A 15547-nucleotide genomic window follows, 5' to 3' on the forward strand; every position below is an offset into this window, starting at 1 on the left:
ATTTGGAAAACAAACACGGAGCTGTACGAGTGGGATTCACAGGACTGGCATCGATGAGGTTTTCAAGAAAGAACCGGATATCTGTGGTATTATGTAATAAATAAATCAATAAATCAAGGAGCAGTAGTTTTGTCTTTACGGCGGCTGATGTCACAACCACAAATAAAAGAAACAAAGGTAACAGAACAACTGGTAAATTAAATATTAGTTTACTCGGACCCCTGCAGCAGCTGCTGCTCCGTCTCCTCACAGATTAGCAGCAGTTCATTTCAAACTCTGCTCAGGTTAATGTTTACAGGGAGCGCCAGCACACCTCAGCGCTCGGACACATGTGGACAACACTGCTGCCAGGACCCCGGTGGAAGTCCAGGTTCAGCCGCAGCTCGGAGGAAAGTGAAGAAGAGGAGGGAAGCTCAGATCGACACTTTAAGAAACTTTTGAAGAAGCAGAACAAGAGAAGTTTCAGATGAGCTCTGAGTTGGTTTTATTTTTCGAGAGCAAACAGTTTCTTTATATCGTTGCAAATCTATCACAGGTGTATTTTAACAAAAACAACAAAACAAAACAAAAAAAACATTCTGTACAGTTTATCATGAGAATAAAATAAAATAAGATAAAATATATAAATACAGGTATGAATATTACATGACAAAAGAAAGACAGTGTACTGCAGAACATGCATAGTGAACAGTTTGCGAGGGGAAGAGCATCTTGGCTGTTTCTGGGAGCAGCTGTGTGAGAACGCGAGACGCCGGAGGTTCGCTGGACTTTACCCTCGATTTGCAAAAGCTCGGCCGATTACCGGGGGGAGACCGTCGAGGGGATTTCGGTGAAAGTCAAGCAGGCAAATTGTTGTATACTTTCAGTACCAATACTCATAAAGCAAATCATAACATATGCAGATTCTGTACATTCATTTACTTAAGATAAGCAGAATTGGCCACTTCTCTCAGCGTGTGTCAAAGTGAACATCTTATTAATATTCATTCTTATTATCATCATCATCATCATTGATTTGCTAGAAGTCAGCAAATGAGAATTAAAAAACAAAAAGCAGTAGCAGTCTGATCCTTGTCTACAGCAGATGAACTGTACCATGATCAACCAAATCATACCCAATAATAAATATCTGATCAAAAGAGGAAACTCTTCCTCGCCACCAATCATCAACATTTTAAAGCTCAGCCTTAGAGCTGATAAGATAAAACACACAATCGTGCTCGGAGGTACGATTTCCTCAACATCTACCGACTCAATTCTACCAAACACGTGTTGTGGTCAACAGATGCTGGATCCACTTTGTACCTTCTTCCACACGACCTCCTCCGAAACGCTAGAGATGAGTAACCTGGGGATGTTACAAGTGCACTTTAAACAGCCGACAACCTGGGCCCTGCAAAAAATCGCACAACGCCGACAAATAGTGCTGCAGATTCCATGCGAGCTAAATTTGCTAACGTGCAGAAAAAGTCCGGACCGTCGGCCTGTTTCACTTTTTACTGACTTTTTGTAAAATTGTTTTGCGAAGCAGTGGTGAAAAAAGTGTATATGTACAAAATACCTTTATGTGTGTGTGTGTTGAGGGTTATTGCAGAAGCTGTGGCTACATGTCGGGGAGCAACAACAACTAATACTGGGTTTGCTTCTTCGGCAAAAACTCCACCAGGGTCCGTTTCTCCTGCAGATTCACATTGTTTGAGCAAGGAGCTCCAGTGCTGCACGTCCCAGTCACGCTCTGCAGCCCCAGTCGCGTGTGAAGTGAATAAGGCCTGGAAATGTCTTCATGACAGTCTCTCTCTCTCGCTCAGCTTGTAGTATTTACAAAGGCCGTCCTCTTCAGACAGTCACTCAGCGCACGTGGTCCCGAGCAGCAGCCGGGATGTAGGTGTCGCTGGTTTGTTAAAAGCTCCGGTTCCACGCTTTAATGCAGAGAGTTCAGAGGGAAAACACAGGAAACACAACTTCCCCCGGGTCAAACCTCGACTGCTGAGTGGGAATTTCACTTCAAATTTTTTTAAAAGGTGCACTTCAACGGCAAATCTCATCTTCTCCAGCTCAACGTAAAGACGTGCACAACGTTTGAAGGAGTCACTTCTCTAGCTGAAAAGTTTCCTTTCAGCGGTACCTTTACTTTTGTCAAAGGGGGATTCAATCGAATGAGCCACTCTTAATTATAAACCAACATGAAAAAGACTACAATCAAAGCACAGGCTTCTATGAAGCCAGATCATTAACTTAAAACATTAACTTAATATGATTATACAGTACTTTCTTTTTATGTCACATTGTTCCCTTGCACATTTTCGTGTAATATTTGGTTTTCATGCTCCCAAACCAGAATTCACCCCCCAGCCTGGAGGCGTGTTACCATCATTGGGCCAGCCAAATGACACTTCATCCCTAATTGTTTAGAAACCGATTCTCAGACACGTTTGTCTCCTCTGACGTGAACGAACTCCGTCTGCTACCAAATCTGAGGGCTCAGGGAGGAAGGGGATCACTTTGACAAAAGGCAGAGTGGAGGTCGTGGGAGCCGTGACGCGTTTCCCCACGTCCACAAGACTCTTAACGCGTTGAGTCTACAACCGGCCCGGAGTTACATTCACAAGTATTTAGAGCAGGGGGGGGGGGGTGGACACACAGGTTGACGGCAGCCCCTCGAAACAGGAGAGAAGCGCAGTGGAGCGTTGTGATGAGGAGGAGGAGGAGGAGGAGGAGGAAGAGGAGGAGGAGGGGGAAGCTCAGACACGGAGAAGTCTGAGAGAAGCACGGCCACGCCCACGTCCATCCACGCCGTTTCCAGATGAAACCCCCCCCCCGCTCCATTAGCTGTGAGAGGAGACGTCAGAGGAGCTGCTGCTATTGCTGTTGGTCGTCTGGGCTCGCTTGATGTACAGGTTCAGTAGCTTCATCTGCAAACACACAAACACACAAACACACAAACACCAGACATCAATCATCACTTCAGCAGTAAGAGGAGGCCTGGGTGTGTCCATCTGAAGCTGCAGTCAGACATGCACTGTGCTGAGGAGAACCTTCACACGTTCTCTGGAGGGGTGAGAACCCAAATGTCAGTGAGAACCTGTGGACTTTCTCCGTAGTTACTCCTAGTAAAAAGCCCAGAGAATGTCCCAATGTGCCCGTATGAGAAGACAGCAGGAGACACTCTGCAGGATTCAATACGAGCGAGTGGGCGTTTGGAGATTCTGAAGACTGAAAGGTTATTTTTATTGCATAAGCACTGAATTGTATTTTTAAAATCTAGAATGCACTAGAACTCAGGCACAGTGGTGGAGCACTTTAACCCCTGCTGGTTCTGCTGGTTCTTAAATTGATCAGTGTATAATAATAAATGAATAAAGTCTATTGTCTTCTTGAATCTGCCCCTTTGACTCCTTATCACTTTGCCTTTTTTATATGATCTGGACAACTTGAGAACGTGCCAGTGCTTCATCGGCTTCTCTCAGTCGACACTGAACTTTATCGACTCCTCTCAGATAACCAGTCTACCCCTCAAGACGGGAGGTGGGGGGGGGGGTGGGAGTGGTTTGGGAAGGATCCCTCCGTCCAGGTGCACCTGCCCCTCAGGCCTCAAGCCTTACATAACCCTGGGACACGTAGTGACAAGCAGGACAAATATGACCCTGGGCTTAATACTTGGACAACCGGTTGGAACCAGTTGAGAAATGACAACATGAGAAGATGATAAGGGTCTGCGTCTGGTGAAGCCTGTGTGTGTGTGTGTGTGTGTGTGTGTGTGTCTGTTCATGCAGAGTGTTTTTGGTGACATTCGATACCTTGCTGCCCGTGAGTTGAGCCAGATGGGGTTTGAGGTCCTCGCCAATCACAGAGTAGATCGCCACCAGACAGAACACGCTGGCCTTGCGTACGCTGCTCTCTGTGTTGTCATAGCCCTGCAGAGAGAAGAGGCGGCATCACACACACACACACACACACACACACACACACACGGGGTCAGCAGGAGTTGCAGATAGGGCAGAGTACACGCAAACATTTCCAGGGACAAATAAGGCAAATAATTCCCAGTGTCCAAATATGAACATTGACCAAATAAGCCTTTTTTGAAGCCGGCGAGGATGTTTCTAATCTGAAACCCTGTTTTCATGTTATATAATGTGTGGAGGTCTCGGGACATTTGCCACGTGTGTCTGGTAAACGACGTCCACTCCATATGTCAGTGCCTTTTCAGATCCGTTTTGAGTTTGATCAACTTTTTGAAGAAAGTTTCCTGACATTTAAAGTAAGAAATGTGGGTTTTCATTATCTTCCTTTCAGTTAATGTGTCATGTAGCTTTGAGTCCGACCTGCAGGAGTCCGGGGATGATGTCGGGCAGCAGCGTCACTAGTGAGTCCTTGGTGATGCGTTCGATGACTTTAGTTTGCATTTTGATGGCAGCCAAGTTGATGGGGTAGTCGGCCGTCTGGACAATAGGGCACAGGACCTTGATGCATTGCTCCGGGTGGATGGAACCGGCCAGGGTGGTGGCAGCCTCCTCAGCTGCACGCACCACCTAGAAGAAACACACACACACACCGTGGTTCATCATATAGTGTAGAATTTAATTTAATTTGTGTCTTTCAGTGGTGACGACTAGTGTTTTATCAGGATGAAAAGAAACCATAAAACTTTGAGGAACATCCAGGAATTTTCTCTTCCACTTTCTTTACCATGGTGGTGATTTTTCATGGATCAAATCAGGAATATTAAGGTGAATGATATCTACGAGTGGGCCTTGGCAGAGGTTGAGCTTTACTGAGTGCCATTTTAAATCTTGTTTAAGGCTCAAAGGTCGGGGTTATAGCGTCCAGCTATTGTAACTGTCTCATATTGATGCCAAGACTGTAAGGCCCTAATTTCAAAATAAAAGTAAAAAGGTTTTAAAAGGAAGTTTGACTTTCCAAACTCAACTTAATGAGGAAAATATTAGTCTTTGCCGTCTCTGGGCTCACAAATGAACGGGTGACACGCTGCACAACTAGGTTTCTCTTTGGATTTATAATAAATGGACTCTGATCTGTGATTTCAAGCTGCACCGACGTTATTACACAAACAACGGGTGCAGTGACAGTGTTGAGTTGCTTGCAGCAGTTAAACCCTGCAGCTTGTTTTAAACTGCAGTGTGTGGATGAAGCGGGGGCTGTGTACCTCCTTGTGCGAGTCCTTGTGCGCCTCCAGAGTCTTCATGATCGTCAGCTCCGCATAGTTTTTGAAGCGAGCCGGCTGATTCTTCAGGATTTCTTTGAGCACGCGCAGGGCCATGGCTCGGATGGTGTGCTGAGGGACACAGGGACAGTCCGTTTAATACCCTGCTCTTTCATACGCAGACTCCACAAACACGAGCACTATTTCTTTGTATGATAACAAGCATCAGTGGAAACACACACACACAGAAGAGACACACTAGCAGAGTCATTATTCAACATACATCTTTATCACTCAGCGTCTCCAGCAGGAGGAGCAGGATGGTTTTAAAGTGCTCGTCCCACACGGACGGGCTGTCTTCTCGGGTGATCTTCAGCAGCTCCACCAGGGCACCTTTACGCTCCTCTGAACGCTCGTTGTGATTGGACAGCTCCTTGAGAAGGTCGGCTACGAGGTCAGAGTGGTCCTGACCGACTGCTCGCCGAGAGGAGGAGGAGAAGAAAAGAACGAGTTAATAAGTCAAAAACAATCGGATCTTGGTTTAATTCATCACTCATTTCATCTGCCATCACTCCTCAGGGTTTATTGTGTTTTTTAAACAAGAGGAAAAGTGCTGCAGGATAATTTTGTACCCGTTTACAACACAAATAAACTGCTTATTGTATAAGTATGTTATTGTAGAACCAATTAAAAATAGATGTTATATGTTAAGAATGAATATAAAGTGACATGATATGTTAAGATAGAAAATGCAGATCACACTATGAGAAGAGTAAAGCTCTAAATGCACTGTTAGTGATAAATGTCTAATGTTGTTGCACAAATTTTGAATTTTGGAAGCTTGATAATTTAAAAGGGGATTTTGAATGGACTTTGAATATAAAATATATATATATATACACACATATGAAGTCAACTGATGGGTGTAGAACTCAGTTTATCTCTTCTTATAATAGTCAGAAGGACAAAATGACCTTTTATTGCTGTGCTATAGATCTTAGTAAGATGAACTGTGCTGTGGATATCAAGCTGTGTAATTGTTGAAGTTAATATGAAGTTATTAATTATCAAAGAGAATCCCACAACCATTTAGTAAGAGCATTAACCTGCCTGCTAGTTCTGGTTTAACGTAAGACAGGTTGGACTTAGTGAACACAAAGGGACGAGGTGGAGTTAAAAGAAGTTAGAAGACCCGAGAAGAAACAGGGAAGCAAACACAGAAAGAGGGTGAGAGCAGTGATGGTCAGTGAAAGAGTCAGACGGTAGTTCAGTCATTAAGTCTGCTGGTCAGACAACTCAGGCAGGGGAGGGCTTCTTTACCGGGAGCAAAGACCTTGGGGAGCGTCATCTTGTTTTCACCACTTTCCTGACGTCGGCCTGGAGAGGAGGAGGAGGAGGAGGAGGAGGAGGAGGAGCAGGAGGAGCAGGGTGTGGGTGGAGGAGGGATGGAGGTGGGGGACAGAGGGGAGACAGGAGGCACAGGATGCGATGACAACACAGTGATGCACAGAGCGGATTGTGTCTCACAACAAAGGAACTGCAGACTCACACACCCATCGGTGGTTGTGGTAAAAACTAAAGCACAGAAAGTTTCACCTCTTCGTTCTACATCTTGTGTCAAGTCTCAGCGTCGCACAGCAGAATCTATCTCTCTTTGTGTTCTCAATACAATATGGTCACATTATACAGTAGAGTAATGGTGGATGACAGATGTGTTCGGAGGGATGAGGAGGGAAAAGTGAGGGCTGCTTGTTTGTGCTCTTAAAGCTTCTGTGTCTCAAACACACGTTGAGATGATAGACCCTCAAATTATCCAAGGTTTTAATGATCTTTTAACACCACATCTGTCGAATAAAATAAAACTCCATTACTCTGTGATGTGACTCTGCTGTAGAACGATAGGTCGGGATGGGTTCGGACGAAATAATCAATTCGGGCTTTGTCGTCCTGAGTCAGAATCTGTTCTGCTGCTGCATAGACACACTTTAACTTTCACTTTATAACTGCAGCGCCTCTAAGTATTGATAATTTGAGACACGGAAGCTGCCACTGATGCACAAAAATAAAGCAAACAAGTTTTATGTCTATAAAAGGAAACAGACGCTGGCTGGTGGTCAGGTGATATAATAAGAAGGGGCCTGAACACCATGTTACACCAGTAACATCGACCACCGCGGCAACGCTTCTCTAAAAACACAACATGTATGTGGACGCTGAAATATTGCGATGCCGATTTCTGTTCCCTGCAATAATCAACAGGCCAAAACCTCGCCGCAGCTTGGTTACCAACGGGAACTCACAGTCGCGGAACTGCTCCACGTCATCGTCGAAGACGGCCTCCTTCAAGGCGCTCTTGTCATAGGTACAGATGCTATCGCCGTAGCCATAAGGAGCAAACTCGCGGCCGCGCGGCCCGGAGAACGAGCGAGGCGAGGGCGTGTTGAGCAGAGAGGTTTTGTTATCCAAGGCAGTGCGACCTCCTTCCACCACGTCCAAGCCCAAGCGAGCGTCAGAGCCAGGGGACGACGCTACTCCTTCTCGCCCGGCCTGGAAGACAAAAGAGAGAGAAACAGATTATTACTTTAGGTTGTAGTCGTTCCAACTCCTCCATCCTTTTTGGGTGAACTATCCCTTTAAAAAGAATATTCAAGAAAGTTCTTGATAAGGTTGTGACTCACAGCGTCGTCCCTCTTGCCCTCCCGTCTGATTGGCTCATTCAGGTCCTCCTGGCTCCGGTAGCTGAAGCTCTGAATGGCCTCAGTGACACCACGGAGCGAGCTGTAGATCTCCTCCGAGTTCATGTTCTCAGTGTCATACTCCATCATACTAACACACAAACACACACACACACAAACAACAGAGAGAGATACACACCAGCTTTAAATTGTGCATCAGAAGCAGGTAAACGAGCACAGAAGCGATGTTAGACAATATTTCCATTTTATTAGAGATAATGGATTAATACGTGTGTGTATCAAGCAGGAAAGTAAAAATCAAAGATTCTCTCAGCTGGTCTGGAAAAGGGAAATGTCAGTCATGCAAAGGGTCGGGCTTTCCTGTGGGGGCGTAACCTCCTGTGTGTCTCAGCCCACCCTCATTACCTGGGTGAATATGCTCTGCGCAGGACCCTGAGGGAGGGGGCAGCAGGGGCGGAGTGAGGCTGAGGAGGAGGAGGAGGAGCAGGAGCAGGAGCAGGAGCAGGGGGGTGCTTTGACAGGCCGTCGACACCCCAACCCCATAACCGACTGTTGCCACAGCGCGGCCGGGAGGGAAGGACGGACAGGACAGGCCAGGAAGAGAGACAGAGAGGGGGGGGCACAGGAGATGGAAACCGACAACACGAGGACACCACGAGACAAGACAAGTGAGAGGAGGAGGAAAAACAAAGTGTGCAGAAAGAGAAAAGACAAAAAAGAAACTAGTCTGAGCTTTAGAGGTTCAAGGGGAAAGTGTTAGTTTAGAGGAAAGCAGTGGAAAAGTAGCAGAAACCCACAAACTCGGCTTTACATACAACACCACCCCCCCTCCCTCAATTAATGAGGGGCCATTTTCCATGTAAATCAACCAGAATGATCTCAACACAGAGATAATTGCAGGTTCAACTACAGTAAACACAAGCAGGGAACATAATCTGCAGAGTTCTGGGATCTCTGGTTGAAATTAAAAGGGCAGTGAAGTGCTTCAGGTGAACGAGCTGCTCAGTTGGAGAGAATCAAACTCTAGTTTTCTGATCAATAACAGCCTTTCACGCAAAATCTGTTAAATCTACGGCGGAGATTCCGAGCGACAGGTGCACAGACTCAAGAGTGAAGGACTCTACTAACTTCTACTAACCCGCCTGTTAGGTTGTGCGTTAGTTAAAACTACAAATGAGAGCAGCAGCATCCACATGATGCATTAGTTAACCCCTGCTGTGTTAACTGGTGATCAGGTACCTTGGAGACAGTCCGCCGTGGGAGCAGTTTGTCGGAGAGGTGAGGGGGCTGGTCCTGCTGGGGGTGTGGCGTGGCGGCGTCCGACCAATGGTGTTGCTCGGTGAGCCCTGTGGAGCAATGATTCATGTGTCAACCCTGCGTCATGGTGACTCTACTGATCTACAACGGCCAAACATCCGATACGACAGTGTTTCGTTTCCCTCACCACGTTGCTGCTGGTGTTGCTGGAGTTCTTCAGGTGGTTGTGGAGCAGCTTGGTGGCTCCGTCCTGGAAGGTTTTGGGCAGAGCCCCCAGCAGCATGGTGAACTCGGGGGTGTTGAGCTCAAACAAGGAGATCAGGACCACCTGCGCTGCCTGGAGGCGAAGGAGCACAACAGGTTTACGATGGAGGACACAACAGAGGAGAAGGCTCAGAGGGTTTCCGTGGTTTCGGAGGAACTTTGACCGTGTGTTTCAAACAGCGATTTCAAATCCAATGATTGTTTTAGAATATATATATATAAAAAGCACAGAAATTACATGGTATGACTGAATTATGAATTTCTGTGGCAATGTTTCATTTGGTCGGCATCTGCAAAACCACGGAGGATCAATCTGATGGACAGATTAACACCAGTAAAGTGTTTCACTGCTTTAAACCATGGACACTTCTCAGATTACATCAGATTACAGAGCATTCCTCGGTAGACTAACGTACGGATTAGCCTGTAGAAAGAAACTTGAGAAAAAAGGTGAGAGTAGAAAGCTGCATTCAGTGGAAGACTACAGAAGTACACAACTACTCAAGAACACTGGTGTACACTGTTGCTGTATCAACGTTACAACATGCAGGTGAGTACAGATACACTTTGTGGAAAGTAGAAGTTTGATATTGTAGTCGGGGGCCAAGTTGAAGTATTATTCTGCTTTAGGACAGAATCTAAAATCAAACTAGATTGTTTACTACAGTATACGAGGCATTTAAACAGGTTTCCCATTATACTTTGATGAATTCACACCATGAAGTCGTGCTCCAGTAGCTATGAGCAGCTCCTGACTGTGGCTGTACAGACAAACGATCACTTTTATCCTTTCTAGAGGCTTTTATTTGCTCCTTAGACTTGTTAGTGATACCGTAGAAACTCAAGTTCTTGATTCCTGCAGTAGGTGCATCACGTCTGTGTCTTCTGGTTTGACCAAGATGACTCAGAAACAATCTAACGGTTGAAATACTGGATGTTTACCAGGCCTGCAACATCCAGTGCGACAGTAGATACTGTATATTTCTGTTTATTGATTATATTGGAGATTAAAAAACAGGTGATTATAAGTTCTGTTCATTCATATCACAGTCGAGCTGCACTGAACCCAGTCGGAGTCGTGTGAGAGTCGTCAGCCTCTAACTATGACATCTATCGTTTGCGTGAATCGCATTTTAAACACAATTATTGTTGTTTTAAGACACCAGTACATGGCTGTGTCATAACCTAAGCATGTATAGCTTTAGTTATACTATAGCTAGTTCACTATACATGAGAACGAGTCAGATTTTCAAGTGGGTCTCTGTTTTTGTAGAAGAATTCGATGTTAACAGCATGCAGAAGTGCAGGTGCATGAGAGGGGTGTTAGTGATTCAAACAGACAAAATGTGTTAGGCACACGATAATCACAACACAGCACTTCTGTCTATGTTAAGCAATACAATTGTCTCAAAGTCTCTTTCATACGAAGCATCAAGCCTTTGCGGTCATTTGGAGAAAAACAACTTTCTTTGGTGAGTGATCAAAACGGCAAGCACAGACTGACTCGCAGGTTGTTACAGCGCAACAGCTGGAGCATAACTGGCAGAGGTGAGTGAGAGATGCCACACTTGAGTCGTCACAGTCCTGAGGGGTTGGTGGTTAGGCACCGGGCAGGCAGGGCATTGCGTGCTGGTCGTGTTGTGATTGGCTAACGGGAGCGGGGTTCTACCTGCTTACACCTTTCTTCCTGGTTGCCCTCGGTGGACAGTAAGGCTGCAGTACTGGACCTGCCAGCTAGTTCCTCGCTCACCCAGCTATGAAGGGTCTGGGGCACAGTGGCAAGGCAGAAGGGGGCGTTACAGCATGACACAGGTCCTCCACCATCACATGTGGGCGATACTGCGCCTAACTTTTAGAACAGCTCGCCACAGACCACCACAGTGAGGCTCACTCCTCCCAGTAACTCATGGAAACAGTCTAAAGTGAGGATTACAGTAACTACTCTATCCTGGCACTTTGTTTTCAGCCTCCTGGACGTCAGACCCTGATTAGAAACTAGGTGAGGATTTCACTTGGAAAAACAGCGAAGGAAAAACAAACACAGGGAGAACATATAGTGTGCGTCAGACAAGGGAATATGTGCCATGAGCCAAGGCCGTCACCACGAGGGCTGCCTGGTATAGAAGCTCCTAAAGAAACCACCACAGACTAATAATAATAACAATAATGTAATGTAAAGTGTGGGGGCGTAAAGAACATGTTGTGGAGTAAATGCTCAGATTGATTTTTAAGCACAGCTACATTCTGTGGAAGGCAAAACAAATTAAATCAATTAAATTAAAGCAGTTAGTTTTGCTATAAGTTTGCTCACCGACTTGTTAAGACAGTTTAGAAAGGCAACCCTCCCCCCATGTAGTTTGCTAACTGGTGCTGAGGCAAAAATCATAAGAATCTAGTCTGTCCACTTTTCATTAAACTGGAAGCACTGGTTTCCCATGTGTTACATTTAAGACATTCCACCATGAGGATTAATGCACCAGTCATGTCCTGTATCACACCTTGTTTGACCTAAAACTGATTTTCTAATAGACATCCTTAATAACTTTGAAGAAATAGAAATTTCACGTTTAGGATTTACAATATCAGATTTGACGCGGCGCTGTCCTACCTTCCTGACGTCAGAGCTCTTGGGTTCAGTCGTCCAGGTGATGATGCGAGACACCGCCAAGCGCGTCTCGCTGGAGTTGACAAAGTCCGTCGGGTCCATGTGTCGACCCAGGGACTCGATGTACTTCAGAATGGCCACTTTTACCTGAAGAGTCCACAGAAAACTGCATTAATCACATTGTCCACCCGGTCATTATCGTCTTTCCTCCATAAAGAATCAAGTGTTTCCTATTTTTAATTCACCTTGAGGTTTGGCGTCTGAGTCTGATCGACGATGAACCTCATCAGGATGTTGAACTGTTGGTCGAACGGGAAAGACTCCCTGACACACAGAGACAAGTTACGTTTATTTATTGATATTTTATTCATACTTTATACTTAGTGATACCTCTTGTTTTTTACTGAAACACCAGCTGCTGAAAAGATAAAGTCCACTGACTCCTGACCGAGCAGCTTATGTCATGTGTCCTTTAAACTGATCTCACTATATATATTACGAGGATGTTGCTAATAGTTAACAATAAACTGACAAAATAAAACACATGTTAATTACTTAACATGTGTTAAGTTAATTACTGATGATTTCATCCCACACTAACAGACTGAATCAGCTAATTTCCAACAGAAAGTGAACTGGCTCCAGATTCCCTGGAAACGCACACAACAGCCAGTTATCTTGGCTTTACTCGGTTCAGACCTTGTGATGTCCAGGGCCTTCTGGACTTTGGCCTGGACGGAGCCGAGCAGGTCTGCCCCCATTTTCTTCAGCAGCTGAGTGAGCAGGACAAACAGCCAGTCCTGCAGGTCCTCCCTGTGCACGGTGACGAAGTCCACTAGCGTCTCCAGAAACATGCTGAACACCTGTAACCGGGCGCACACGAGGAAATTAGATAAAAAGATATTTTTATGTCAGACTTAGGATTGTTTGTGTTACTACGGACTAAAATGCACACTTACTCTCTGTTGTTAAATCCACAGCAAGGCAGACCATGCAACAGAAGACACTCCATTAGTACAACAGAAAGAAAGGGATTCTGTGCACAGGCGCCACAGACAACACATGATTAGCCCTTGTTTGAGTTAGTAAAATGTATCTTCTGTACCTTGCTGTGTGGATCTGCAAACATCCTTGTGAAGATCTCACAAAGTCTCTTCAGCTCCACTCGACTGTCGTGAACAAAAAGTAGCAAACCAGTAATCAGGGCACTTCCCAAAACGATTAAAACACATTAAAGGTATAAATACATAAGTTTCTGAACACTGCGCCTAAACTGTTGTTTTTATTTGGAGTTTCTTCAGCTCGGTCCCACCTCAGTATTCTTTGGCTCTTGAGGAGATTCTGCAGACCCAGCAGTCCCTCCTTCCTCTCGGACCAGTTGGAGCTGGCGCAGTGGTTGAGGACCTCTGCGACGTCCTCTGTCTGGCGCAGGTAATGAGGTATACCTCCGTTTCGAGACCCGTACGAGCGCTCGGAGCAGGCGCTGGACGCATCGCTGTTGGCGTCATCGTCAGAGTACATCCCCGGTGACTCGTACCTCCGCCTCAGTGGCTTCCTCTGCGAGAGAGAGAGCACGACATCAAGGAGATGTAAGACACACGATGTGATGTCTACTTGTTAAACTAGCTCCGCAGGGGAAGTGCTGAGACAAATGAACTGAGCCACAAGGTGAGAACCTTTGATACGAGGTCACCAGTTGCATCAGGCAGCCATGCAGTTCTCTATACTGTTGTATAAAATGTACATCTCCTGTTACTTGCAGCGTAAAGGGTACATTTGTACACACACACACTATCTTTTAATGAACATCAATGGCCAGTCAGCAGTGCAAAAAGTTAGCAAGGGACATGACATGACTACAAATGCGGTGCAGAGGGAAAAGCTTCAAATGTTAGAGCATTTTTCATCACACAGACTTGAAATACACACGTGTATGAATCATGAACCCAAACAATGAGGATCAAAACATTCATGACAATGTTCTATAGATGAGCACATAAATAGATGAACAAATAAATTAAAACATGGGCTGGGGTGGAGGGGTTCTCATGTGCAAAGCTGCATTCATATTTTATCTGAACTTAGTTAGTGCATTGACGGCATGAATAATACAAACAGTAGGTAAAAGGACCAACTACCTTATTCCGGGAGTCTCCTAATAGCTGAAATGGTAACAAACAACCAGGAGGGGAAGAGGAGAGAGGGAAGGTTTAAAGGAGCAACAAAGACCACAGTTCTACAGGGTAAACAAAAGACCACTTGACATTGTAATACTTCATCTGTTTGACTTTATGGTTCAGATACTCTGAGGAGCATGCAGATATCGTAAAATGTATTTCTTAGACTTCATGACTCTCTCAAAAAATAATTAACTGAGAAACAAATGAAGTCCGATTTCCACAGAAACTTACCAGAGCATCAGCAACCGCTGCCTCCACCTCGGTGCCGGTATTAAGGACCCTCATGGCGTTGACTGATGCAGAGATTCTTGCTTGATGAATCAAACCGTAACGGTCTAACCAGGAAGTAAAGGAAAAGTAGGACAGTGAGTGAATGAAGTTAAGCTTCACCGTAACTTACCGGAATAGACAAAAGAAAACAAAGATTGTTTTTCATACCCCACTTACAGAGAAAGTGACTTGAATATAAAGCAAAATACTGTGAATGAATGAGCTGAAACTTTCACTAGAAGGAAATATGTTGAAGAAGCTGACCACCAGAAGCCAAAAAAACCCAACATGGTACAAAAGGAAAATCAAAGGATGACAGAACCCGATGGCAGCAGATATAAAACAGACGTAACACAACAATAGAACTTTTTTTCAACTACAGACAAAGTGCACGGTGCCAAATGAGACGTGACCGAGAAATCAACAAACAACGTGACAACTAATAAAGCTAAACCGAGTCAGCAAACCACAAAAACAATATCCACAAAAATATCCACAGCTAATATGAAAAAGCTACGTCTACGGTACTGAAAATATAAAATGGTGATGAAGGGACAAGCGGATGAAAAGACAAATGCACCTTCTCTCTGCTTACCTGTCCTGTTTGTTTGAAAACTAAATAAAATGCGTTCACATGTAACGAATGGACGGCAAATGAAGTAAATGAATGATGGATGCTGCCGTCTTTCAACCACAGAGGCATGCATGTGCAATAGGCATTGTTGCCTCTGAGATAAATGCAATTTTTGAGGGGGAACCGAGGGGGGGCACTGGGAGGTCTGATCATGCAGGTCACCTGACTGGCCGTGGGGGTCGGATGTGGAGAGAGCGCTGGTTGAACGGGAGTGACGTCGGGAAGCTGCAGGGGACAGGAGAGGTGGGCAACACCCGGACCAGGGGTTAGTGACACACACACACACACACACACACACACGCACACAAGAGGTTGAGCAGCAACGTCTAATGTAAGAGGCCATTTTCACACTCGCTGCTGGAACCCTCACACATCACTGTCCTTCTGTTTAGGTTCTTATTCCAATATGGTGTTAGGGGGTGTTTACATCATACATACTCACACAGCGCATCACTCAGACATGTGGACTTAACTGAG

At 45.3% G+C, this 15547-nt stretch overlaps 1 protein-coding gene across 37 annotated transcripts in view; it reads right to left on the minus strand.

The window, feature by feature from the left end:
* Positions 1-467: 467 nt before the first annotated feature.
* clasp1a (cytoplasmic linker associated protein 1a) overlaps positions 468-15547 on the minus strand; it is a 59343-nt gene continuing 44263 nt past the window's right edge. For 10 of the 37 annotated variants that reach the window (XM_035174683.2, XM_035174675.2, XM_035174672.2 and 7 more), the window contains 21 exons: positions 15233-15295; positions 14398-14501; positions 14125-14148; positions 13299-13543; positions 13092-13155; positions 12946-12948; positions 12686-12849; positions 12232-12310; positions 11990-12133; positions 11051-11146; positions 9305-9454; positions 9100-9206; positions 8266-8409; positions 7843-7990; positions 7465-7711; positions 6485-6541; positions 5448-5638; positions 5168-5296; positions 4326-4532; positions 3798-3914; positions 468-2912 (listed from right to left, as the gene is read on the minus strand). In XM_035174683.2, the coding sequence (XP_035030574.2) occupies positions 2826-2912; positions 3798-3914; positions 4326-4532; positions 5168-5296; positions 5448-5638; positions 6485-6541; positions 7465-7711; positions 7843-7990; positions 8266-8409; positions 9100-9206; positions 9305-9454; positions 11051-11146; positions 11990-12133; positions 12232-12310; positions 12686-12849; positions 12946-12948; positions 13092-13155; positions 13299-13543; positions 14125-14148; positions 14398-14501; positions 15233-15295 (2570 nt within the window). In that variant the 3' untranslated portion in view covers positions 468-2825. The remainder of the gene's footprint in view (positions 2913-3797; positions 3915-4325; positions 4533-5167; positions 5297-5447; positions 5639-6484; positions 6542-7464; positions 7712-7842; positions 7991-8265; positions 8410-9099; positions 9207-9304; positions 9455-11050; positions 11147-11989; positions 12134-12231; positions 12311-12685; positions 12850-12945; positions 12949-13091; positions 13156-13298; positions 13544-14124; positions 14149-14397; positions 14502-15232; positions 15296-15547) is intronic. The other 27 variants (XM_035174686.2, XM_035174691.2, XM_035174688.2 and 24 more) reach the window with 12 other exon arrangements.

The sequence above is a fragment of the Hippoglossus stenolepis genome, chromosome 13, assembly GCF_022539355.2.
Source record: "Hippoglossus stenolepis isolate QCI-W04-F060 chromosome 13, HSTE1.2, whole genome shotgun sequence".
NCBI lineage: Eukaryota > Metazoa > Chordata > Actinopteri > Pleuronectiformes > Pleuronectidae > Hippoglossus > Hippoglossus stenolepis.